This window comes from Pseudorca crassidens, chromosome 3 (assembly GCF_039906515.1).
Source record: "Pseudorca crassidens isolate mPseCra1 chromosome 3, mPseCra1.hap1, whole genome shotgun sequence".
Lineage (NCBI taxonomy): Eukaryota > Metazoa > Chordata > Mammalia > Artiodactyla > Delphinidae > Pseudorca > Pseudorca crassidens.
In genome coordinates this window covers 148,445,552-148,472,473 of record NC_090298.1, presented here as the reverse complement: position 1 = coordinate 148,472,473, position 26,922 = coordinate 148,445,552, and the positions used below count along the sequence as shown (strand labels likewise).

At 50.7% G+C, this 26,922-nt stretch overlaps 1 protein-coding gene across 1 annotated transcript in view; it reads right to left on the bottom strand.

Moving 5' to 3' along the window:
- SLIT3 (slit guidance ligand 3) overlaps window positions 1–26,922 on the bottom strand; it is a 609,763-nt gene that overhangs the window by 60,181 nt on the left and 522,660 nt on the right. Inside the window, exons 17-23 of the mRNA XM_067732892.1 lie at window positions 21,262–21,405; window positions 20,362–20,505; window positions 17,519–17,682; window positions 16,304–16,436; window positions 7,520–7,588; window positions 5,158–5,229; window positions 4,478–4,549 (exon numbers count right to left, since the gene is read on the bottom strand). Of these exons, the coding sequence (XP_067588993.1) occupies window positions 4,478–4,549; window positions 5,158–5,229; window positions 7,520–7,588; window positions 16,304–16,436; window positions 17,519–17,682; window positions 20,362–20,505; window positions 21,262–21,405 (798 nt within the window). The remainder of the gene's footprint in view (window positions 1–4,477; window positions 4,550–5,157; window positions 5,230–7,519; window positions 7,589–16,303; window positions 16,437–17,518; window positions 17,683–20,361; window positions 20,506–21,261; window positions 21,406–26,922) is intronic.

Sequence of the window (26,922 nt, the reverse complement as noted above, 5' to 3'; positions counted from 1 at the left end):
CCCGTATTTGGGTAACTCCCTCTGGCATCCCAGACTCAGCCTTGGGAGCAGAAGTTAAGTGCAGTGATTCTGAGAGGAAACAGTCTTGGGTTCAAATCCCAACTTCACTCTCTCCTCGTTGTGTCACTTTGGGAAAGCTACTCCATTTTGCCAAGCCTCTGTTTCCTCATCTGGGAAATGGGGATAATGGTGGTATAGTCTTCATAGAATTGATGGGAAGAGTGAATATGACAATGTAACTAAAGCAGTTAGCCCAGTGTGCAGTGCATAGTCAAGGTTTAACAAACGTCAGCAGTGATAACTCTCTCTCAAAGTCTTTTTGATGGCCAGTACTGGCCTCCATGCCTCTCACTCGTATTCCTATGGCCCTTTCACAGGCATCACCCTGTACTGTAGTTGTCTGTCTATTTCTCGTTCTAGACCGTGTGCTCTCTGAAAGCGGGAACTGTGCTACATTCACTATTTGTGCCCCACCCGCTGCGGTATTTAGCATAGCATTTAGCTCACGGTGGGCATTCAGGAAAGGATGAAGAAGTGAACGATGTTGAGCAAGTCGGTAAACCTTTCTGAATCTACTTCCTTGTCTTATAAATGAATGGTTTGGACAGGGTTTCTGAGACTCACTCCCCACTTCTAAAATTCATAATTAAACTTACTTTTTTTTTTTTTTTGGTGGCAAAAAAGGGCCAAACCGGGACCACAAGGAGTCACGTTTTGGCTCACCAGAGTCGCCTGATGTTCAACAGCTGGTCAAAAATGGAATGGGGCTGTCTGGGAAGCGAGCGAGCTCTTAGTCTCTGAAGGTAATCCAGCAAAAGGGCAAATGGAGCCCTTTGCAGAGATGCTGTAGGGAGGGTCCATGCAACCTGCTGAGCAGTGGTGCATAGCCGCATGTGCATACACAGCAAGCACAGTCTTATTTCAGGGAACAGGAGCTAAAAAAATACGGATGATGAATGATAATCCCGCTCGCTCCCTCACAAGCACACACTGACACAGTCCTGGCGCTAACTGATTCCAGGTGGCCCTCCTGCAGCTGGGGCCGGGGGGTGACAGTTGGGACCACACGCACACCAGGCATGTGGCTCGGCGCGGGGCAAAGATCAGGGAACACACAGATCTCCGAAAAAGGACTAGAACGTCCAGGAGGATGTTCTCTTCTGGCTATTTTTAGATTAGGAGTGAGGTAGGAGAAGCACATTTTCACACAAAGTTTTGTTCTCGAAGCTCCTTGACCAATATCCTGTCTCTGAAATGTATTCATATCCACCAACACACACACACACACACACACACACACACACACACACACACTCTCTCTCTCTCTCTCTCTCTCTCTCTCTCTTTCTTTCTCTCTCTCTCTCTCTCTCCCCCCCTCCTTCTCTCTCTCCTTCCTAAATGTCAGGTCTTTCTTGCTGCTTTCCAGAACACTTTTTGGCCTTCGTCTGTGGCTGAACCTTGCTCTTATCCTCCTTCCTCACCCCAAACTGCCAGCATCCCTGGGTCTCCGGTTATTTCTGAAATTCTAATCAAATTAGTGAAACCCGTTAGAAATGAGAAAAGAATATACGAATGACCACATGCCGTTACAGGTACTGCCATTTCTGATTTCCAAAATCCTGTTTTGCTTCCCAACCGCCCAAATTATAAATATGTTACTGCCTTCATTCATCTTTAACTCTGTCTTCATTTATGACAGAAATGATTTGATATTAGCCATTAGCTACCAATGTTTCTTTTCATTTATGTGCCCATGTTCCCTTACAGTCCTTCTTCATGGTTATCAATGTTATAATTGATATGGTTACAGTTACTAGATAGCAGTGTGGAAACCTGTTTACCACATAGTGTTATGTGGAAAAATAAACCTAATTTGTATATATGTTACAATTGTACATATATACAGTTATAATTGTAACAATATACAAATTAGGTTTATTTTTCCACATAATGCAATGTGGTAAACAGGTTCCCACTCTGCTATTAGTTTTCCTCTTTCAATAATTGCACTTCATCGACTGGTTGCATCACGCTTTACTTAAATATTTCCCCACTGTGGCCTTCTGGGTAGTATTTAAAATTTAGGTTAAAAATAACAGCGCAACCAAGCTCTTAATGCAGAGAACCTTTCTCTCGTTTTGGATACCCTTTCGTAAAAATTCCTAGATGTGCAATTACTGGGAGAAAGGATACAAATACCATAAAAGAAACGCAGCCCATAAACATTTAAATTTTTCCTGCCTTGGCCCTTATGCAGAAAATGGTTGCTCCCCACTGAGGTAGACAGTTGGAATGAGGGCCTCTAAGATCCTCTTTTATCTACAAGAGCCCATGATTCTAAAATGATGGTGCGAAAAGCCTACTCACTCTGAATTCAAGCAGCAAGCACAAGTGTGTTGGATGTTTTATGTGGACTCCTGGTGAACTAATGACAGCACTGGTTCTGGAGTGACACCAACGAGGTGCTGAGGAAGGAGGAAATCCTGGACAGGGGGGTGATGTGCACCCCACCACCCTGGTAGACAGACAGATGGACAGGCAAACGTTCTCTTTCTCCCTTCCACATGTTGAGCTGTCCCAACCAGAACTACTCTAATTATGAACATAGGCACACGGATCCCATTGAAATGGCAGGTCACACCCCCTGGCAGCCAAGCTATGCCCAGAACTGGAAGACTGGGATGGGGGACAATAGATTGGGATTGAGGGGGGATGGCGGGGGGGGGGGCAGCAGGTCCAGTCCCAGCCAATGAGATGAGCCCATCTCCCGTGGTGTTCAACTCGAAACAGGGAAATGGGTTCTGCTGATGTTTCCATTCTCGAGCTCCCCAGAGAAGATAGATAATAAAATAAGTGACAGTAACAGATTGCACACTGTCAGCACGGGTACTTCTTTGCCCCCCACAGAATTGATTTTTAATAACAGCACAGATGACATGTGGCGGGAGCTGTCGCTGACACTGGTGTTTTGTGGGCCTCAATAAATCACATCAGCCTGGAGGCTCCGAAATGGACCTGCTCATTGGGTGCTGTTTGCCGACCGTAACTGGGTCCTGGGAAGGATCCCAGGGCTCTGAGTCAGGAGGCTGGATTCTGCAAGCTCCTGACTGCTGAATCTTGGGCCAGCGACTTCACCAATCTGGGTCTCAGTTTTCCCATCTTTAAAATGGACATAACCCTCTCAACCACACAGCATTATGAGGCAATGACCGTGAAAAGCCCCATAAAATATGGTTTTCACTATTATAGTCATAATGGGCCAGAAGGGAAAGAAGTTGATAGGTTTGGGGGCAGAGTGTCTGGCATCTCTGTTCTCATGGGAATATCATTCCAAGGATCCTCCCTTGCCAACAAAACAGGTGCAAGATGGGCAGGCAGAAATATCAGGTGACAGTGGGCCCAGGGTTGGGGTGGCAGTGAGGTACCATTCCTGCTCTTGCAAGTGCTCATGTGAGAACAGTCACAGCAAATGAATATAAAGTGTCTACCATGGGCCAGAGCTGTGCTAAGTGCTTTACGTGCAGTATCTCATTTAATCCTCATAAGACCCTGTGAGGCCACTACCATCGTTATCTGATTTCATGATGAGAAGACACACAGCTAGGGAGGGGCAGAGCCATGCCTGGAAAGCAGGGGACTCCGTGGCTATCTTGCCTTTGCTCAGAGCTCATCTGCCTCAGTTGGCTGTTCACTCCCCTTGTGTAGGCCAGGGCCAGGCAGGTATCATAAGGTGACAAGAGATGGGTGGGTGACGTGGAGGCTGCAGACTGCAGAACTCTGTTCAAAGGGGCAGGACGGCTCAGCCCTGCAGGAATGCAGAGGGGAGCCCTGGGAGGCCAGGTCTCTCCATTTTCCAAGAGAGTGTAGAAATCGGGATTTATATGAGAAACCTCCTGATATTTAAACGTTGGCAACTTATTAAAACTTTAAGGATGTTTTATGAGTCGACTCGGTTGTGAACGGATGGTTATGTGTGTGCCCTGGCCCTGGCCGCTGGCTTCCAGCTTGGGCTCTCCGTCGCATGAGCCTGGTTTCCTTGCAGAGGTTCACAGTGTTAACATTGCCCTTCTGAAGCCAGAGGGACCACTTGTGATGTAATGATCATCAGAAGAGCGGCCAAGTGCTGCACGGTGTGCTCTGCTAGGGTGCAGAATAGAATTGCACAGAATTGCAGATCCTAATCCTTGCAAGGGATGTGCTATGGGTCCCATTTTGCACATAAAGAAGTGGGAACTCAGAGGAGTTAGTGATGTGTGCCAGGTTCCACAGAGGAAGTGAGCTGGAGCAGGGAGTGACTGACTCTTAAGTATGAGCTCTCTCCGCCCCATTGAGCAAGTTAAGAGTGTTGGGTTAGGGGAGGGACGCATGGCGGGTAGAATGGGCTTTGAGCAAGGAAGAGCAGGCAACAGGAGTGCTCAGTCCTGCCTGCTGTTACCCAGCGAAGCATAAGTAGAAATCAGCGCACTGGGGTACTCACAGCACTCGGAGGGACCGCAGCCCGTTGAAGGAGTGGATGGGGATGCATCGCAGCCGGTTGTAGCTCAGGATCCTGTGGAAGAGGACACACAGGCTCTGTTGGTTCTTCCTATTCTTAGCTGCTGATACATGCATTGTCCACACTGGACCAGTCAAAGCAAACGGTTTCTTTACCCTCCCAATTTTAATAGACTGACAAAAAGCATCCTAGGGATAAGGGAAAGAGAAACATTCCCCATCACTCCAGGAAGCTCACTGGCTTCATTTCCCAGTTTCCTCACATGTTCCTTAGCAGGCTGGCTCCCTAACCAGCTTTGCCATCACCTCCGTCCATTGTCAGATGGTGAGTGCCCACAGTATACAGAGCTAATGGGAAATAAAGGGGTCTGAGCAAAATATAATTGTGTAGGGAAACCCTCACTGGGAGAGAAAATTCACAAATCACAGAAGGTATTCCAAAGAGGAACTTTTTCAGAAGTAATTAGGTGCCAACTCCTCTCTAACTGCCCAGACAGTGGAGTTCTGACCTACTGTTTTCCTTCTGATGATTAAGGTCTGCCCTGTGCTGGGTCAGCCACAGCCCTGAGGATCGCTAGAGCGGAGCATGGAAGCCGGAGGGGCCAGAGGAAGGATGCCCTTAGTATCAGGCCCATGTTAATCCCAGCAGCTCACTGTACTCACAGGGTGGAGAGGTGAGACATGTTACTGAAGGTGTAGTTGGTCAGCGTGCCAATGCTGTTGTTGCTCAGGTCACTAGGAAAAGTAAGCAGAAGGGTCACATTGTACTGTTAGTTGCATCCAGAGGGGGTCATTCCCAACTTTCACACATGCATGCATGCCTGCTATCCATCCATCCACCCATCCGTCTGCCCATCTGCCCACCCATCCATGCATCCATTCATCCAACCATCCATCCACCTGTCCATATGTCCGTCCACCCATCTGCCCGTTCATCTATCCATCTGTCCGTCTGCCCATTCATCTGCCCATCTGTCCATCTGCCCATCTGTCCATCTACCCATCCATTTGTCCATCCACTTATCTTCCCATCCATCCATCCATCCATCCATCCAACCATCCATCCATCCATCCATCTATCCATCCACCCATCTGTCCATCTGTCCATCCATGCATCTGTCCATCCACCCATCTGCCCATTCATTTGTCTACCCACTCATCCATCCATCCACTGGTCTGTCTGTCCATACACCTATCTGCCTATCTGCCCATCCATCCATTCATCCACCCCCCCCACCTTCCCATCCATCCATCCATCCATCCACCCCCTCCACCCACCTTCCCATCCATCCATCTGCCCATTCATCCACCCATCCGCCCATCTGTCTATTCACCCATCTACCCATTCATCTATATATACATCCATCTGTCCACCCATCCATCTGCCCATCCATCCACCCATCCACTCATCCTCCCCATATGTCCATCAGCCCATCCATCTATCTGTCCATCCACCCATCTATCATCCATCCATCCATCCGTCCATCTGCCACCCATCTGTCCATCTGTTGGCCCAGCTGTCCATCCATCCATCTATCCACCCATCCATCTATTCACCTATCCACCCATTAGTCCAAATGTTCATTTTTTTTTTTAAATTTATTTTTATTTTTGGCTGTGTTGGGTCTTCGTTTCTGTGCGAGGACTTTCTCTAGTTGTGGCAAGCGGGGGCCACTCTTCATCGCGGTGCGTGGGCCTCTCACTATCGCAGCTTCTCTTGTTGCGGAGCACAGGCTCCAGACGCACAGGCTCAGTAGTTGTGGCTCACGGGCCTAGTTGCTCCGTGGCATGTGGGATCTTCCCAGACCAGGGCTCGAACCCGTGTCCCCTGCATTGGCAGGCAGATTCTCAACCACTGCGCCACCAGGGAAGCCCCAAATGTTCATTTTTTAACTGAAGATTTATTCAATCAGTCATTCCACCAATTGTCGTTCATTCATTCATCTATTTATTCAGCTACTCAAACATTCAGTGGTGTCTATCCATCGATTTGATTCTACCAGCAAAACATAACACATAAGGTAACAATTTCTCCTTGTTGTAGTGCTTTTCCCCCCTGATCAATTCTTCTCCTCATAGCCCCTCCACCGTCCCTCTCTTCCAGCATTCATTTATTCCATCTTATCAGATTCTCTCTTGGGGGAATGAGGTTGGTGGGAGTGTGGTCCTTTGCCAACTGCAAGCTCCAGCTTCTCCCCGAGGATAAATATCCAGGGCAGTGGTTTTCAGCATCAGCTGTACATTAGCATCATCTGGGGAGCTTTAGTTCTCTGAGGCCTAGGTTTCATGCCCAGATATTCCGATTTAATTGGTGTAAGGCAGGCTTGAGCATCAGCATTTAAAAGAAACCCCAAACTACTGTGATATATAATCAGCTGAGGCTGAGGGCCATTGCTCCGGGGCTCCCTGCCCCCTACGCAGATGGGGCACCTTTCAACAGCACTTGCCCAAGGATCCTGGGTGCCCTCTTGGCAAGGCAGTGAGGGACAAAGCTCAAGGACTCCCCAGCTTCCTGGGCCCCGCCCATGCCCAGCAGCCCTGCTCCTCGTTCAGAGGTTTTCCTGGGTTTTGGCCGACTTGGAGCCGGGAGCGGCTCCCACCTGAAAGAACGTCATTTGGAACCAGCTGCTCAGAACATTTTCTGAGTAACTAAAGGAGGAGGAAGAAGAAATGCCAAATTTATGCTTCTGGCAAACCTAAGTACAGCCACAGCTTGCAAGAAACTGAGGGATCTCGGGAATTTAATTGGAGACCAGAAGGTCAGAGGCTCCAAGCCAAGGAGGAAGGTGCCACAGGTGACCAATGAGGCCAGGATGTGGGTACTTCTGCATGAAGTCCTCACTGGGTAAGACCTGGCACATCCAGCCAGCCCATCCTTCCCAGCTGCCTCTTGCCGCTCCACCCAGGGGGAAAAGTGCAGGAATGCCCCAAAGCCTGCAGCGCCGCCCTACCCACCCTCTGCATCAGTTTCCTGCGCTCCCTAACGACAGAAAATGAAATATCCCACCAACGCTGGGCTCCTTACATGAGTGTCAGGTGGCGGAGGGTGGGCAGCTCCTTGGGCACGGCTGTTAAGTGGTTTCCTTCCAGGTACCTGAAAGAGAGGTGCAGAGTCACGTCGGGCAAAGAGACAATGCGCACACTGCCATTACCTCAAGATGCGTCTCCCGACTTCCCAGGCTGGACTGGGTCCCTGTTTTGCTCTCTCATGGCTCTTTTTTCCCCCACTTCAAAGCATATACTACATTTGTCATCTAATATTTATTTGTGTGATTGTTCAATTAATGACACTTTTCCCCACTGGGCTGCTAAGCTCCATGATGGCAGGGCTCTTGCCTAAAATTGCCCAGGGTTGGAGCCCCCTAAGACTGTGTACAGAGTGGCACACAGTAGGTGTTCAATAAATTATTTCTTGAATAAAGCACCCACTTTATATCTGGCCTGCACAATACCCTTACACGGCAGGGATTCACAGTTGAGAAAACAGAAGTTCAGAGATGTTAAAACGCTTGCCCAAGGTCACACAGCGAGTGGTTCAGTTAGGACTTGAACCCAGGTCTCTCTGACTGCAGTTTTATCACAGTTCCAAATGGCCTCTGTTTAGCTACCGGAGTGCGTGGAGAGCTGAGCCATTAAGAACCCTCATTCCGTGTTGAGTATCTCTGATATGCATCTGGAAACTGAGGAGACAGGGCATGTTCCTGGAGCCCTGTGCTACATTCCCCAGCAGGAAGACCACATGCAGAACGGGATGGGGTTCAGAATGAGGCCGCACCAGCAGAAGGAGACCCCTCCTGAATGGGCAAAGGCTGAGCCTAGACCTGCCTGGACTGTGGGCTTCTGTGCCAACCTGCTCATCAGACACCCGAGTGTGGCTGAAGATAGAGAAGGAAGTCGTGTTTTGATGATGAATTACAAACGTTATGACTACACTAAAGAGGGGACACGGGCTGATTCATTTATCCCCACCCTTGCTGTAGACCCCTTTCCCTAGGCTGCCTGTTGCTCTCAGGACAAAATAGCAAAATCTTTAAGATGGCTTATAAGGTCTGCTCTCATCTCCTGGGTGACTCTCCCTTGATATAAAGCTCGCATAGCTTCCTCTCCCGTAACAGTCAACATCCAGCTACTGCTGTTCGTTGGTGCCGTGCCTGCCTCAGCCTCCATGAAGGCAGACCCTAGGTCTACCTTTTTCTAGCTCAGGGCTTCTTAAACTGTAATGTACATATGAATCACCTGGGATCTTGCTAAAAAGCAGATTCTGATCCAGTAGGTCTGCCATCAGGCTGGAGAGTCTGCATCCTTGATAGGCTCTTGGGAGATGGTGGAGCTCATTCATGGTCTACAGGCCACATTTTGAGTAATGAGGTGCTAGCACACTGCCTGGCATCCAGGAGACCCAGCACAAAATGACTGAATGGGATGAAATGGGTTAAAATACGATATGGGTAAGTGTGTCACAACGACCAAACCAGGGTTAGCTTTAGGCACAACTTGTCCTTACCTTACCTTAAAGGTAAGGCATTGGGCATTACCTTAAATTAAGGCCAAGTGACTTTATTCCCTTGGCTGGCCCTGAGGGATCCTCGTGGCACAGAACATTGGGCAGGACCCCACACGGCCTCTGGTTGCCGTGGCATGTTGGATTAATGTCCCTTTGGTCCTCAATCTTTGTTGTATACGTATTGCTCTAAGAACTATGCTAGATGCTGGGGGAGATACAAAGATGAACCAGACCCCATTTCTGCCTTCAGGGAGCTTGATCACCTGACTTAAAATTCAGCCGCGCACACGCATTTAGATTATGCCCTCAGGCAGAGGAGCTAAGAGAAATCTATTCACTGATGTAGTCATTTATTCAGGCAGAAATATTTATTGGGCAACTGCAATGTGCCAGGTACCGTATATACTGGTGAATAAGATAGGGGTGGTGCCTATTTTCTGGCATTTAAAAATCTAATGTGTGTGTGGGAAGGAAGGAGGGAGAAGGGAAGGAGAGAGAGAGAGGGAGGGAGAGAGAGAGAGAGAGGGGGAGGGAGAGAGAGAGAGAGGGAGGGAGAGAGAAGGGACACACACATAAAGTAATATAACTTACAAATTCCAATGTGTGCTTTGAAGGAAAGGAACAAGGTGTAGTGACAGACAATGCCCAAAGCTTCCTGCAGAAAGATGCAGCCAAGGAGGAGATGCAGCATAGGAGACTGCAGCCTGGGGAGGGCCCTGAACTTGAAGGAAAGGCTGGGGAGGCCAAAGTCTGGTGGGTGAAGAGAGGACAGCGGGAGGTGGGGCAGATCACACTGTGGTCAGTTCATTCACCTGTCAGAATGGCTATTATCAGAAAGGCAAGAAACAACAAATGTCTGCAAGGATGTGGAGAAAAGGTAGCCCTCGTGCACTGCTGCAATGTAAAATGGTGCAGTCACTATGGAAAACAGTATGAAGTTTCCTCAAAAAACGAAAAATTGAACTACCATACATCCAGTAATTCCACTTCTGGGAATTTATCTAAAGAAAACGAACACACTAATTTGAAAAGATACATGTCCACCCCCAGCTTCCCTGGTAGCGCAGTGGTTAAGAATCCGCCTGCTAATGCAGGGGACACAGGTTCGAGCCCTGGTCCAGGAAGATCCCACATGCCGCGGAGCAACTAAGCCCGTGCGCCACAACTACTGAGCCTGCGCTCTAGGGCCCGCGAGCCACAGCTACTGAGCCCACATGCCACAACTACTGAAGCCCATGCGCCTAGAGCCCGTGCTCCGCAACAAGAGGAGCCACCGCAATGAGAAGCCCATGCACCACAACGAAGAGTAGCCCCGCTCGCCGCAACTAGAGAAAGCCTGCGCACAGCAACGAAGACCCAACACAGGCCAAAATAAATAAAATAAATTTATAAAAAAAAGATACATGTACCCCAATGTTCATAGAAGTCTTCTTTAAAACAGCCAAGCCACAGAAGCAACCTAAGTGTCCATCAGTAGATGAATGGATAAGGAAGATGTGGTATATATACAGTGGAACTCAACCACAAAAAGAATGAAATTCTGCCATTTGCAGCAACATGGATGGACCTAGAAGGTATTACGTAAGTAAAATAAGTCAGACAGAGAAAGCCAAATACTGTATGATTTCACTTAAATGTGGAATCTAAAAACCAAAATAAAGCAGAAACAGACTCCCAGATACAGAGAACTGGTGGTTGCCAGAGAGGAGGGGGCCAGGGGACGGATGAAATAGGTGAAGGGGATTAGGAGATACCCATTTCCAGCTATAAAATAAATAAGTCACGGGGAGGAGATGTACAGCATAAGGAATACAGTCTATTGACTATATGTATATGATGCATATGATGTATACACATATCATATATCATACCATATCATATATGATGTGTCACATCATGTATATGGTGTATATGATGATGGATGGTAACTGGTCTTATTGGGGTGATTTCATAATGTATAAAAACATTCAATCGCTATGTACCTGAAACAAACACAATATTATATGTTAATTATAACTCAATTTTAACCCCCCCCCAGACTCCCTAAAAAACAAAGTGCAAGGAGAGGCCATGACTGCAGACAGGTGCAGGGGCCGGCGTTGTGGAGAGCTTCCTGAACGCCTCTCGCCCAGCATCACCTGCAGGACATTTACATTTTGTGTGGACACTGGCCCTGCCCCTCATCAGGTGATGGCGGGTGGAGGGGAAGGCATCTGAGGGGAGGCTTCCAGCTCTCTCCGCTGGGCAGGGAGGCTGCAGGCATGGTGGGATTCCGAGGTCTATGCAGGCTGAAGGAGGGGAGACAAGCCGTGCTGGGCCGCCACCTGGTCACCTGCAGGAAGTGCTTTGTGGATGAGTGGCATGGAGGGAAGCTGGGAGGCAGAAGCTGGATGAATGAGCAGGGCTGCTGGGGAGGCGCTGGTCCAGAGAGCATCTCTGCTAGAGGGAGACTAATTAACCCCAGAGGAGGGAGCAGCCTGAAGGAGTCTGGCCTCAGCCTGGCAGCGCTCTCTCAACCTCTTCCGCTTCTCATTGTCTGACTCTCTCTCGTTTGTTTGCTACAGTTACTTAGCAAACTTGAGGCATCTAAGCTGAAACCCAGAACAAAACAGCGAAACCCCAAGTCTCCTTGCTGGGGTCTTTTTAGAAAACCCTGTGGCAAGTACATCGGAGGGTGGGCCTATGGCTTGGGCTTGCTGTGTGGCTTGAGGTATGTTACTCAGCCTCACAGACAGCACAATGACAAGGACAATAACAAAACCAAGACAAAATTCACCGGCATTAGCTGAGGTGTACATGCCAGTGCTTTGAGAGAAAGACTCTGGTCTGTTATCTCCTTTAATCCGCTGGCATTGGGGGGTGTATTTTGCTGGGTATATTTGTCCATTTTGTTGGCAAGAACACTGAGGCGCAGAGAGGTATAAACAGGGAGCTCAGGAGCTGGGATCTAAACGCACATCTGTTGGACTCCAGAGCCCGAGAAGTCAGCCCTCACTACAATGTAAGCTGCACGAAGCTGGGTGTTTTGCCAGTTTTGTTTCCTGCTGTATCCCGGAGCACAGTGTGCTCAGCTCATGGTAGGGCCTCAAATATTTGTTGAATGAATGAATGAATGTGGTGAAAGGCTGTTCACAGGACCTTGGATTAAAAAGACAAAAACCTGCAGTGGTGTCAAGGAGTGCCCTTGGCCTGGCCCAGCTCCATCTGCAGGGCAGGCCGCGCTCCACAAATGCATGCACTTGCAAAACAGTTGAATAAATGCACAAATGACCACTGGGATTCAGGGATGCTGACAGCATCCTCATCTGACACAGGGAGGTTCAGGACCCTGGAGGATGGGCAACATGACACAGATGATTCTGGAGCCTACCATGCCAGGCGCCCTGGGCTCTAGCCTGGCTCTGGTTAGGACTATGCTGATTATATCGGCCTCTCTCCCTGCTTAAAATCCTTCCCTGTCTTCCACTGCTTGTTGGAGAAGGGCTACCCAACTCATGCTCAAATCCTGCAAAGCCTTCTGTGGTCTATCCTGTACCAGTCAGGATTCTCCAGAGAAACAGACCAAGGGGAAATACGAATATATTACATATACACATATATTAATACATACACAGGGGGAGGGGGAGGGGAGGAGGAGGGGAAGAGGAGGGGAAGGGGAGGGGAGGGGGAGGGGAGGGGGAGGGGGAGAGAGAATTTATTCTAAGGAAGGTCAGGCAGGCAGACTTGAAATTCAAGCAGGACTTTTATGTTACAGTCAGGAGGCAGAATTCCCTCTTTTCCAGGAAACCTCAGCTTTTTGTTCTTAAGGTCTTCAACGGATTTTATGAGGCCCACCTCCACATTAGAAAGGGCAATCTCCTTTCCTTCAAAAGCCAACTGACTGTAGATGTTGATGCATCTACAAAGTAACTTCACGGCAACATCTAGCTCATGTTTGCCCAAACCACTGGGCACCACAGCGTGGTGGAGTTGACACACGAAATTAACCCTTGCAGTCCCTGCCTGCCTCTCTGGTTCACCTTACAGCAAACTCTGCCTTGACCTCTGGTTCCACCTCCAGTGACCTTACCCCTCCTCGAACGCCCCATGTTCCGCTTGGTACGGGGGCAGGTCTTTGCCCCCGCTGGTTCCTCTTCTCCCTCCCTGTCTAGTTACCTCACATAGATGCTCAGGCCTCTGCTTGAGCATCGCTTCCCTGATACCATCCCCCGCACCCACTGGGGACATCCTTTATGTGAATTTGTGATGATGGGGCAGAACCATGTCTGTTTTGCTCACTAGAGCATCCTTGTACACTAGCGGGCAACAGTAGATGCTCAAGAAACATCGTCTGTGTGATGAAGACCCCAGAACTCTCCAGATGCTGTTGCATTTGGCACTGCGGAGCCAAGTGGGAGCTGCGAGGGAGCTGTTTTAAGTGCAGAATGTCCCTGGCGACCTGGCATCGAGGCTCAGAAGATGCGGGATCAAAAGGTTTCACTTCAGAAATGCAGACGCGGCTGAGTGAGAAAGCGCTCTTTGTAGGAAGCCCTTCATGAACACTCTGAACTCCAACGTTGCCTCTAGCCTGCAGCCCAGGCCCCGGAGGGACCCTTTCAGAAGACTGCACTCTTGCCCTGCCAGACTTAGAACTACTAGAGCATTTCCAGCAGGTCAACCTTTGTGTTGATCTGCATTTAAATGCTCTGTTTCAGCCCCAGCGCAAGCACACGAGGACACAGCTGCCTCACGTGCAAATCCACACGGAGCGTTGAATGGATTGTTCCCCATTTCTGTTTCGAGCTTTGTGGTGCTGACGAGGGCCGCACAAAGAATTCTTCGACCTACTGAATGGTGAAGGAGGCGGAGAGCAGCCACCTTCCAGGAGCCCCAACTCCAAGCCAGGAGTCCGACTGGGGGCCTGGGGTGATGCACGGGCAACTCTGGAGTCAGGCAGCTGAGCCTCATATTCAGGTTCCACTAGCTAATAGCTGTGTGACCTTGGGCAAATTAATTACCCTCTCTGAGCTTCTGTTTCCTCATCTGTAAAATGAGGTTGCTAATAATCACCACCTTGAAGTGATTATGAAGATTAGATGGGACTTTCTGTGGAAAGCCTTGGAGTGGTGCCTGGCTCTAATACCTTTGAATTATTCAATACAGTTTGAATATATATATACATATGTATATACTTAACCTCTCTGAGCCTGCATTTCATCTGTTTACATGCACAGATACACTCATACATACACACACATGCACACACACATCTCCCCACCCCTTCTCAGCGAATTAAACTTAATTTTGTTTTGTAAGTTGGCAGCTCTGCCTGAGATAACTAATGAAGCCAAGGGAGCTGGAAAGCCAGTGCTGGAAACACTGAATCTGGACTCAGCCAGTGTCCCTGAACAAACGACCTCCAAGCCCCAGTTTTCTGGGCCTGCCAGCTTTCACTTTCTCTGGCGTCTCTTTTCTTGCCTCCCTCTGCCCTCCCCAGATACTCCCTCTCCCCTCCAGGAGGTGGTTTGGGAACAGGGGTGAGGGCTGCCCTCTTTGGCGAGCTCTGGAACCCACGTCTGGCACAGGGAAGCACCATCATTTCCAAAGCAGGAAATCAGGTCTCCTCCCAAAGCCCTGAAGTTTACCTTATAATTACGGCCAATTATCTTTGTCATTTCAATCTGTGTTTCGTGAGCTTTGGGGAAAAGCGTCCGAGGGCCTGTTTTCATGGCATTGTCTTCTCTTTGACACGTGACACTTGGCACTCAATTAGCCCAGGAAGGAGGCATGTACCTGGGTCATTTCCTGCAGTCCCCACCCCAAGCCCAGCCCAGCCGGGAAAGGGCGTGGAGCTCATCACACTGCTGCTCGTGCACATCTCTGAGGGCACGGCCCCAGCCCAAACCCAGGGCTGACAGACTTTTTAGTGACTATCCCGACTTTTCCTTCTTTCACTTGGGTTGGCAGCCCTTGTTACAGCCTCGCTGAGTGTCAGGAGACGCCGGGAGCTGTAACACATACCCAGGAACCTCTCAGCCATTCTAGACCAGAGCGTGGTCAGCTTCCACCCCATGAAGCACTGGCAGAGCCAGAGGGCGTGTGCTAAGCTGGCCCAGAGGAGGGGGTGTGCCTGGGGTCCGGGCAGAGAGGGCCAGAGTGAGAGGTGGGCGGTGGCGTGCCCCGGCCGGGCCCTCTGGGTTTCCGCCAGCCCCCCTCCTGGCTCTGCCCCCTCCCAGCACAGGGCCTCAGCTCGGGCAGCCTCCCTCCCTTCCCATCATCCGCTCCTTGCCCTTTAGATTCCAGCTCCACCCCCGCCACCCTCCCCAGAGCAGCTTTCTCCAATCTTCACATCGAAGTCAAATCTCCCTACTTTCGGATGTCATAGCAACCTTGATTCCTCTTCTTTGTAGCGCTTTTCACGGCTGTCATGTCACATGTGCCTCTGAGATGACTGAGTGAATGTCAACCTCCCCCACGAAACCGTGAGCCCACGCGTGGAGGGGTCATGCCTGTTTTGTGTACCGCTGTCTCTCCAGTGTTAGCAGAGTGCCTGACGCAAGCGGCACCCAACAAATATGTGTTGAGTGAATGAACGGGAGACTGAACGTGGCTCGCATGCCTGTGCCAGTGCGTGGCGCTTACCCAGCCGCAGCTGCGCAGCTCCTGGGACATTCTTGAGAGGCCGCCCTGCCTGTGGGACTCTTTGAGCTTCCCCGGGGGCAGAAATAACGTTTTATCCACAAGAGTAAGAGCCCTTCAGGAAGAGAAGGGCCTCTCTTTCATTTAACTGGGAGCTTCTGGGGCAGGAGGAACCCCTGAGGAGTTAGTGTCAGGAGCTTGGGCTATGGAATAAGAAGGCTCCTGGGTGAAGAGTGAGCAGAACCCAGAACTAAGGTCTCATCTGTAAAATGGGTGTTTTTAAGGTAGAACAGGATCCTATTTGTAGAAGCGCTTGCTAAGCCATAGTGCCTGTGGGCCCATGTTTTGACGATTATCCTGTGCTGTTTCTGGTGTCAGACTGAGGGACTATGTGGGAATCTAGAAGGCACGGCGCAGAGCAGGGGACTGGGGGTGATAGAGAAAACGAGACAACGGCCCTCCCACTTGTACTCTAGATACTCGTCACCTGCCAGGCAGAAGCTTGGGGAGGGGAGCTTCCTGTCCCCGTGCAAGCTGCTGCCTGCCCCCTGCTGAGGCTCTGACACCACCTTGCTGGGACCCATTCAGGTAGGGCATCCCCAGGCTGTCTTGCTTGCAGGGGTGAAGTGTGACGGATGCCCGTAGTGGCGGGATTACGGGGTGTCGGTGGTGGTGGGGGGTACTTACAGCTCCGTCACGTCCTTGGGGATGCCTTTGGGGAGGGTGCGGAGCCCCTTGTTGCTGCATCGCACCACCGTCTCCATGCAGGTGCACTGCTCGGGGCAGCGCGGCCCCAGCTGACAGCTGCTCTCATCGTTGCCTGTGGAGAGCCGGGGAGTGAGTATGGCGCAGGGCTGCGAGGCCCATTCCCCGACCCAGCTGCCTGCAGGAAAGGGAAGCCCTCCGCTTCGAGCCAGAAGTGGGAATGAGGAGCTTGCTGGTCTTATCCGTGGTTGGAAGGGAAAGAAGATGCACCTGGGTTGGGGAATAGGGCTGCCCATCTTCTACCACATTTAACATAAAACAAAGACGCTAAAAACTTGATTAACCAGGTGTTAGATATGGAAGAGGTTACTGTTAACCAGATCTGGATAAGCCAAATTGACTGAAGGAGCGGTCAGGGTAGGGGCAGGGCCCTATCTACTCGCCTCCTTCTCCTCCCTCTCTCCACACCTCCCACTATACAATCCCTCTGGCGTGGTCAATGTGTCCCCAAGCCCCCATTATACCTTAACCTCAGTTAATCTACAAACCAGTTCATCCGTCTCTAGATAACCTAAAGTTGACCAAGTAAAAATTGTGCTGGCTTGAATTTATGCAAACAAATAATGTCCTCTGGAATCCTGACACTCAAAGCCTTGAATCTTCAGGTATTCGTACTGCCTAGCCAGTGACGGGAATTTCCCAGAAGCTCATCCTGAAGTCTGTTTCTCATGAGCACATACTCTCAGCCTCATGATGATGCAGGCAGGAAAACTTCGGCCCAGGGCTCCCATGTACAGTTGTGTAGGTAGCGTACTGCACAAGGGTGCCCCACCATCTAATGGGCGCCAACCTCACTGTGGATACGGCAGATTAAGATATTTGGTACAACAGTGTCTTCACAGATGGCTGTAAAGTACCTCGTTTTAACAAAAGCAGTATATTACGACAGATTTCTGACTGATGGAGGTCAAATGTCTGTAGAAAGAGGCACCTGTTCTTAATTTGCACGACAGAGTCATGTGGGCTAGAAGCAGGCCTGCAGAGCCCTCCAGAGCTCGGGCTGCATGCTGAGGGCAGAGGAGAATCAGATCTCGGGGGGTCCTGACCTGCAGTTACCGCCTGCCTGCACCTCTTTTCTCGTGTAGCGTCCTTGTCTTCCCAGGTGTTGCTCCCCTGCCCCGCCCCCAGCCTTCTTACCTTCACAGGTGAAGTCCTGGATGGCCACGTCCTGGATGGGAATCTCCTTGAGGAAGAAGGGCTTCTGGCACCGGGGGTTCCCACTTACGATTCGCCTCTTCCTCAACCACTTGCCGAGCCAGGCCAGGTGGCAGTTGCAGTTGAAGGGGTTGGACAGGAGGTTTCTGGGAGGAGAGAAGGGCCCTCTCTGAATGGTTAGCCTCTACCCTTGTCCCGTGGGAGCCGGTCCTGGGATCCAGGTCTGCAAGCCTAGGGCCTGGCTCTCCAGGCAGGTCTGCTTCCGGTTCAGGGGAAGGAGAAAGGACGAAGGAGGTAGAAGGTCTGGGAAAAGGAAGGCAGACTCTCTCCTAAAACGCGGAGGCAGTCTTTGCAAGGGTCTCATTCCAGACCTCCGCGGATGGATACAGTCGCCATCCGTCTCGCCTTTGTTTGATGAGCTCCAGCTGTGTGAACTGCCTCAATTCCTCCCCAGAGATTTTCTTACACTTAGAGCCTTCACGTGTGCTGCTCCTCCCGCCGGGGATCAATTTCTCTACGGTGTGCCTGGGTGGCCCCTCCTCTTCCTTCAGCCCTCAGCTTAAATGACCCCTCCTCAAAGAAGCCCCTCATCTCAAGGGAAATGAAAAGTTCTGCCCTGTCCCGTTCTCCCCCGTCATTCCCCTTCATTTCCTCCACAGTATCCATCCGAGCTGGGAACCCCTCCCTCCTTGGACTCTCAATTCCCGGAGGGGAGGGACCAGGTCTGTCTGTCCTGCTCTGTGTCTCCAGGAGCTAGCAGGACATCGGCATAGGCACTTTATACGAATCTGTCAGATGCAGTGATGGGACAGGTGGAGGGATGAGGGCAGCTATCACTTTCTGAGGGTTTTCTAGAGGACAGGAACTAGGCTGAGCGCTTTATAAATCCATTTTCTCATTCAGACTTGTCACAGCAACCCTAGGAAGGAGGGGACAGTATTCTCATCTCACAAATGAGGAATTTAAAACTTAGGGAGGTTACAGAAGAGGGCTGGAGAGCCCTTGAGGGGCTGCGGTTTGACATGGCAATTAAGGTCTCGGGAGTCAGTCCTTCCTGGGGTTGATTCTGGCTCTGACACTCAGTAGCTGTGAGAAGGTGGGCAAGTTCCTTCCCCTTTCGGAGCTGGTTCCCTTCATGCTTTGTGACACTAGCCCTCTTGGCATCGTTCGTGTCTTTGGATTCCCAGTGCAGAGGCATCCAGGAGGGGTGAGAAGTGGGCTGAGATCAACCAACCCACCCATGCTAGTTCTAACCCACTGTCCTCTATCTTCATGTCACTCATTCATTCAACTCATCCACTTATTCAACCATTATATAACGGGCTTAGTGCCAGGGTCAGGTGTAGGCACTGAGGATAGAGGCGTGAACAAAACAGTCATATATCCCCGTACTTCATCCTTCTGGAACGTATGCTCCAGCTGATGGGAGGCAGACAATATGTAATTAACAACAAAAAGTACAGTATGTTAGGAAATGGTCAGTGCTATGGAAAAAATTAGAAGAGCAAGGCTGGAAGAACTGGGGGTGATAGCAGAGGGGTGGAATGGGGCTGAGGCAACTGACATTTGAGCAAATAATAGGAGGGGAGGGAGCCAGGGGGAGGGCTTTCCAGGTAGTGGGAACAGCCAGTGCAAAGTTCTAAGGTGGAAGTGGGCCTGGGGCGTGCGCAGAACAGTGAGGTCAGTGGGGCTGGAATGCAAGGAGGTTCTGAGGGGCTAGACGTGGGGCCTTTAGGACGTTCTGTAACTTTGGCTTTTATCGCTAGTGGGGTGGCTGTATGGGAGCATGACCACGGGCAGCAACAGGAGATGCAGCAATGGCCTTTCTCTTCTGTCTTCCCAAGGGTCTTTGGAGAAGGGAAGGGAAGGAAAAATGAACCACCAACTAAGGGTAACAGAGCCCCATAGAAATACTGTGAGAAACCGTAAAAGCTAACATGTGCCGAGTACTTTTTATATCTCAGGCCCCTGCTGTGCATTTTACCAATATTAACAAATTCAGTCCTCATGACAATCCTACGAGGTGGATTATGAGAAGGGACAATTAAAGCACAGAGAGATGAAGTAACTCTTCCAAGGCACACAGCTAACAGGAGGTAAAGCCAGGATATGGACCCAGAAAATCTCGCTCTAGAGCCCAAAGCTTTCACCATTATTCTAAACCGCCTCCCTTACCAATACAGTGAATATTGTGGGCAGAGAGATTCGTCCAGAAAGCTAGATTCTAACTGGTTCCGATACACGTTTAGGCAGTCAGTGACATCAATTTAAAACCCCCGTCACGTTGTGTCACTGGCCTGCTTAAAACCTTCTGTGGCTTCCTGATGTGTTTTGGATAAAGACCAAAATGGCCCACAGCAGTCCTGTAGCCTGGCCCTGGTCTCCACTCCAGCCTTGCCCACTCTGTACTATGACCACATTGGACTTTGCTCAGTCCTGCATATCTGCTCTGCTTCAACCTAGCACGGGGCCTTTGCACGTGCTCTTCCCGCCGAAAGAAATACACTTCCTGCTTTCGCAAACAAGCCAACTCCCACTCACCTTCCAGAGCATAGCTCCAGTGTTCCTCGACAAAGCCTATGTTAGGCTCTCACATCACTGTGGACCTCCCTTCTGTGGCAACTCGCTATGCTGTGAGCTCCAGGAAGGAGGGTCCACGTCTGTGACTCCTCAGTAGCAAATGGTGCCTGGCACATGGAGGGAGGCTGCCAAGTGTTTAAGTTGACAGATGGATAGATGACCTTGGGCCAAATATAGTAGGGTGTTGTGAGAGGAGAGGTCTGCAGGAGGGGAGCCCTGAATGAGTGCGGTCCAGGGGGACTTACATGGTGGACAGGGAGACGAGCGTGGTGAAGGCTCCGGGGGTGATGGTGGTGATCCGATTGTCGTAGAGGGACAGCAGCCTCACTGAACTCAGGCCAGCAAAGGTGTCATTGCTCACACAGCTGATCAGGTTACTCCTCAGCATCCTGCAGGGAGAGGGGTGGGGTGAGCAAGCACAGGTGTCATCCTTTCCCTCCTATGACTGTGCCACACTGGTGTGTGTGCGTGTGTGTGTGCGGTGGGATGCTTCTGCCTAATCCAAGCTCAGACCAGTCACACTGCTGAGGTTTGTCCTGTGATGGCTGGGCCTGGGTCCCCACTGGGGCCACCTGTAAACGTGTATGCACATTCTGGGCTGCAGACGCTGTATTTGCAGTAGAAGCAGGTGTCATGCGTGTGTACGTGTACATATGTATGTCGTATGGTGGTTAGTGTATGTATGTATATTTTGGGGAGGAGAGGGAAGAATCAAGATGTGGCTGTGGACATCAGCTTGTGTGTGTGTGCTTATACGCACATGCTTGTTTGTGTATATCCACATGTTCCATGTGTGTCTATATGCCATTTTCATGGACACGTGTAATGCCTATGTTTGTGTACATGTGTGAGTGTGTGCCTGTTTCTGGTATGAATCTACACCTGTGTATACACTAGGGCTAGTGTCTTTTAGTGTCTGTGTGTGTGTGTGTGTGTGTGTGTGTGTGTGTTGGGGGGAGCTTAGCATGCTACGTTCTTTCCCATCCAGGGCTTGGAAATGTCTAATGTCTCTCCGGCTCCAGGATTCAGCAGGCCAGGACAGCGCCCGAGCCTAGTCCGCTGCCCGCCAGCCCTCACAGCCCCTCTGATGCCCCTGCTCTCCCATCTCCCCCCCTCTGGCCTTGGCCCAGGCCCTGGGAACTCACAAGGTCTTGAGGCCGCTGAGGCCACGGAACACGCGCCCATGCACCGTTTCCAGCTGGTTCCCTGTCAGCATCAGCTCCTGCAGGCTGGCCGCTCCGTCGAAGGCACCCTCTCTCACCTCCTTGATCCTGTTGTTACTCAAGTTTCTGGAAGGAGGGGACAGAACAGGTCAGGACGCAGGGAGGGAGTGGCGGGCCCTGCAGCCAGCTGGGGACTCTAAAGTGCCCCCTGGCCCGAGGACTGGCTGGTGGAGGCTCTACCTTGGGCTTCCCGATGTTTGGTCTTCAGCACCTGTGCCTCAGGAAGCAGGGAGCCCAGCACCCCCACGGGGTGTGGATGGGTGGACTACCTGTGTGAAACAGACTGTGTAGCATTTGAAGTCTTTCAGTACAATTGTCTTTTCAATGCCCCGGGGACTGGCAGGTTTCGAATGGTTCTCAAACTTATTTTCTCTCTTCCACGGATACCCTCACTGAGTAGTGATTCTCAAGAGGAGAGCTGGAGGAAAATACAAAACATGCCTGCTCCCTACGGGGTGAGGCATTTGTAGAACCTTCGACGCTTTCACCATCTGAGATCCCTGATATAAATGGACCCTTTCTAGTTACTACAGTTTGTGCACTCATTATGTACTAGGCACCACGTGAGGGGTTTGACCAACAGAATCACATCAGATCCTCCAAACAATGCCCATCAGACGGGCATTATTTTTATCATTGTGCTGTTTTACGGATGAGATGACTGAGGTTCAGAGAGACTCAGTAACCTACCCACAGTCACACAGCCGATAGCACTGGGATTGGAGACCATGCTTTTGGGCACATAGAAAAGCCTCCAGTGAACCACTTTTCCCAAGTGAATGTTCCTTTGACGATGTGGATGCCCATCCCTTCTATTACTGCTCTGCAGAATTCAGGATTTGGAACGTGGTGTTTTCCTAAGTGGGCTCGGTCCTTTCAAGTCTCGGTGCTGCCATTTCCAATACTGCCCTCGAGCTCTGAGAGCGGGCTCTTCCCTCCGACCCCCAGCCACCACGCGGCAGGCTGGATGGGATAACTGAGCAGCAAGCACGTCCTGCAGAACTGTAGGTGCTGCTAGCGGCGGGGGGTCTCCACAGACCACCCAGATGTTCAGGCCTGAAAGGTAGCCCCAGCTGGCTGGCTGGAGCAGAAAGTGATGGAGTTACAGAAGCTGAGGGAAGAATGCAGCTTCCCCAGCAAACATCCTGGGGGGCCTTGTTCTGTGAACAGGAGACCCGTAGGTGGAGACACAGCTGCTAACTGGCTGAGCACCCTGAGCTTGTTAGAACTGAGGGCTCAGGAGAGATGGACCAGCTGGCCCATTGTACTGCTGGACATACTGAGGCCCAGGGAGGGGAGGCCACTGCTCCTGGTCACAGAGCACTGAAAGGGACATAGTGCTCCATGAGTCCCTGGTACTACTGCTTCTCTCAAGTGCCCTCCTTGTGCAGCTCTGGCCTGACTCACGCTCCCCTGGGGGTGAAGCCTCCTATAGGGATGGTTCAGAGCAAGTAAAGTTCAACTGGGCACCCAAGGGCTCGATACAGGTTGCCTGCCTGCCCTCTTCCCAAATAGGGACTGGGTGTGCGGGGGTGGCAATGCCCACACCTGTGGGCAGGTGTGGAGGAAACAGTTCCCAGCCTCGCATTGTCTGCTCTCTCTGTGCTCCTGGTCATGGCCTTCCTCACCTCCCTCCTCCATCCTGCTGAGAAAACAGGTGCAAATACCCCTCAGAATCCCTCCCCTGAGATCTGACAGAGCTGGGAGATTCTCAAACTGGATTTCTGCTCCCTGCCTGACTCTCTTGCAACTCAGCCGGTCATCTTATAAATCCTGGTAGCCCTGGTCCACGATAACTCGGAAATGAAGGCGATACACAGGGGAGACTGCAAATTACCCCCAAGTTCGACATGGGAGGAGAGAGACTTTCCCAGCAGCTATAACTCATCCAAATGCTGGAGCTTCTCCTCCAGCTCAAAAGAGTTAGGCTTCTTGGGGAACTGAAGTACATGGGGTGGGCAATGAAGATGAGTTACAGCAGCTATAAGAAGTGGGAGGTTCCCATTTCCTGACATCTTTTTCTTTAAACGAGCAGAATTAACATCACATTACTGTAAGGTTTGCGAACTGGATTTCCTCGGGCTGGGAGAATGGAAAACATAAGGAGAGTGAAAAAAGGGGATAGAATTTTCCAGAAAACCAGGCTGCTGATCTCTTTCCATCCATCAAAGCACCACACAAAACTGCAGGCAGCTTGGGTCGGAGGACAGAGAGACAGCAGCTTGGGGCCAGCGCTCCAGACACAAAACCAGTGCCTCAGGGTTTTGTAAGAGCTCCGTCTTATTCTCAGAGCAGTATCTTCCTGCAGATGCCCCCAGATCCCAGGAAACCTCCAAACGCAAAACTAAGGGCACTGAGCCTCTCTCCATTTTTGTCTCTGCAGACCCACCTGAAGGATTACTGCTTCATCACGGCTTTGATTCCAGTGAGGATGGGAATCTCACATCTGAAAGGACCCAGCCTCAGACACGCCCACCCTAGGCCAGGGCTGGCTCAGAGTGGTCCACGGCAGGACAAACCCAGAGCTTGGCCACGCCGCCTCGGCAAACTGCTGGGTGTATCTTTCAGAAACGGTTCTTATTGTTCCCAAGAAACACCAAGGCCCCTGGAGGCTGGGGGATTCATCTCTGGAAAGCCTGGGTATGAAGAGGCGAGCCTGGACTTCTTCTAGGTCTCTGTCTTTTCAGGTTTGTAGGACAGCCCATACATAAACTCTGGCAACAGAGAAGCATCTGTAATCCTGTTTAAAAGTCCAGTCCTCAATGGAAATACAGTTGGGAGAGAGCTAAGCGGAGTTTTCTGGAAGCCGAGGATACTGGGTCATGATTGAGCAGCACACTGGCACCCTGTCAGGTCGGGGAGGTCCTGTCTACCTCCCTTATGGACCTCTCCGGCCCCCTGAGGTGGAAATTCTACTTCGAGCTGGGGTTACAAGCTCAAACATCCACAGGGTCCAGGCAGGTGACCTAAAATTGGAAGCAAGCCCAGTGGGGACGGCAGTGATCAGGAGAGCACGTGGCCCAGCTAGGGGGCAGCCGCTCCTCAGCTCAACTCGACTGGAGCCGTTTGGGAACATGGGCTCAGTTTTGACAGATCCTCTGATCTTCCCAAAGGTGCTAGAAATCCACATTTATTTTTCCGTGGAAACTCCTGATTTTTAAAAGAGGGCAACTACTTCTTATTAAAAACACAACCATCATGGACCTAGAATCTGTCATACAGAGTGAAGTAAGTCAGAAAGAGAAAAACAAATACAATCTGCTAACACATATATACGGAATCTAAAAAAAAAAAAGGTTCTGAAGAACCCAGGGGCAGAACATGAATAAAGACGCAGACGTAGAGAATGGACTTGAGGACACGGGCAGGGGGAAGGGTAAGCTGGGACGAAGTGAGAGAGTGGCATGGACTTATAGACACTACCAAATGTAAAATAGATAGCTAGTGGGAAGCAGCCGCATAGCACAGGGAGATCAGCTGGGTGCTTTGTGACCACCTAGAGGGGTGGGATAGGGAGGGTGGGAGGAAGATGCAAGAAGGAGGGGATATGGGATATATGTATAGGTACAGCTGATTCACTTTGTTATACAGCAGAAACTAACACACCATTGTAAAGCAATTATACTCCAATAAAGATGGTAAAAAACAAAAGCAAAAAAACACAACCACAACCACCAAACCCACCCTTGGGATTTGATTTTGGCTAGAGGGGTGCTAGGTTTCAGCTTCTGCTTGAGATGCTCCTTCAGTGTAAGAAGTGATCTGAAAGCTGGCCCGAGAGAGGCCGTGACCCCACTCTGAGTGGGAGGTCACTTGAAAAGCTACCTTGAGTTACCACAGTCCTAATAACCTTTGTGGGGAACAGCTCACACCTCTTTTTGCATCCCTTAGTGATACTTATGAAATCTCATTATTCCCACATGACAGGAAGGGGCACAGAGGTTCAGAACAGTCTGGAAAGGCACCGCAGAGTCCAAACTCCTGGCCGTGTGTCCACTCCCCTCTGCCTCCGTGCCCTGTCGGGGTGCTGCCGTCCAGACTGTAACCTTAGGGCCCTGGCTCCACAGTCCCTGAGGAAGCTGAGCAGCCTCGGTCACAGGCACTGCTGGCCTTAACCACCCTGATGGGCAGAATTCCCGCTGACCCATCACCTCATGGGAGTGTAGGGGTGGTGACGGGTCCTGGCAAATAAGGACTGTTTACTTAAAAAGTCTGCCCTATTGGGACACGTGCTTGGTTGGCTGGCACCATGTGTACCTGGATTTAGGCACACACACGTGCACACACGTGCGCTTACTGCCTTCAGGTGGTGCGTGCGCTCCCCAGCTACTCTGCACTGTCACCACTCCTGGCTTGACTTTTAAACTTGTGCAGGTTACTTCCTGTGTTTCAGCTTCCTCATTTGTAAGATGAAGCAATCTCAAAGCTGTTTTGTTTTTCTTGGTGAGGGGTAGTTGCCTGAATATCAGCAGAGTCTGGCGCACAGAGTGAAGTGTTTAGTAACTGTTTGTCGCCATTATTATTATCGCTGCCTTGCACCCATTCCCTTTCCACAGTGGGTCCTGAAGGCATTTGAGTTTGTAACTCCTGTTTTCAATGTCTAGCCATCTGCTCTGGGTCACTTGACCCAGATGTCCTCTTTCTGTCTTCCAGCACCTTCTCACTGCAGTCCCATGGACAGAGGCCATGTCTTTCCCCTTATCTCTTATACTTACTTCTGGTCCTCATCACACCTTACAAGGAAGGTGGACTTGTTTCTATTATGAAAGGCCCAGAAAGGCTAAGGGCATTCCGAGGGTCACACAGCAGGCGTGGGGCAGAGCTGAACTCAGAACAAATGCCGGCCTGCCTGTTCTTCCGCCACACCTGGATTTCCAGCTGCTCCCGTGAAGGGAATATTTGGCAGCTCTGACCTTCCTTCCACCATGGCAGATGCTGGGAGGAACTTAGTGACATCTGCCCCTTTTCATGAGGACTCGGCCTACATTTTGCCACAGTCCGCACCACTCCCTTTTGTGGCTTGGATGCTGAGGCTGGGAGTTGGCCGCGACTCATCATTGCATTTGTGCTGTTGTTTTTGTTGGTGTACAGAAACAGTTCTTCATACTCAGGTCCCTGTCAAAACTAGGAAGATGAAAGACTCAGAGTGCTTGAGTTTCACCTAAAATGGGAGGGCGCATATTTCTTCATGGAAGCAAAGACTTCCATGATCCTGTCTACATGCCTTATCTCCATGTGCATGTAAATTTGTTTTGAGGTTAAAGAAAGTAAGCATTTTCGGGGGTTGAATTTAAAAGGCAGGTGATGGGTGATGTCTGTGCTGGGTTCCTGAAGCTAGAGGTGGGCTTGACCACTCGGACAGCCATGAACCTCACCAGGACCCACGTGTGTCCTCCCTCTGCTGCCCCCTCAGGTACAGTGCTCTCCACTGCTCTCAGTTACAGAGTTGTCCCTGAGGCCGTGGCCAAGGTGGCAACTGTGGGCAGGGAGGGAATGGCACTGATGCGATCCAGATGCTGCCCAGGGCAGGGGAAGGTCTCTCTCCTTCTTGCCTGCAAGGGACTGATGGGTGGAAGAGTGGAG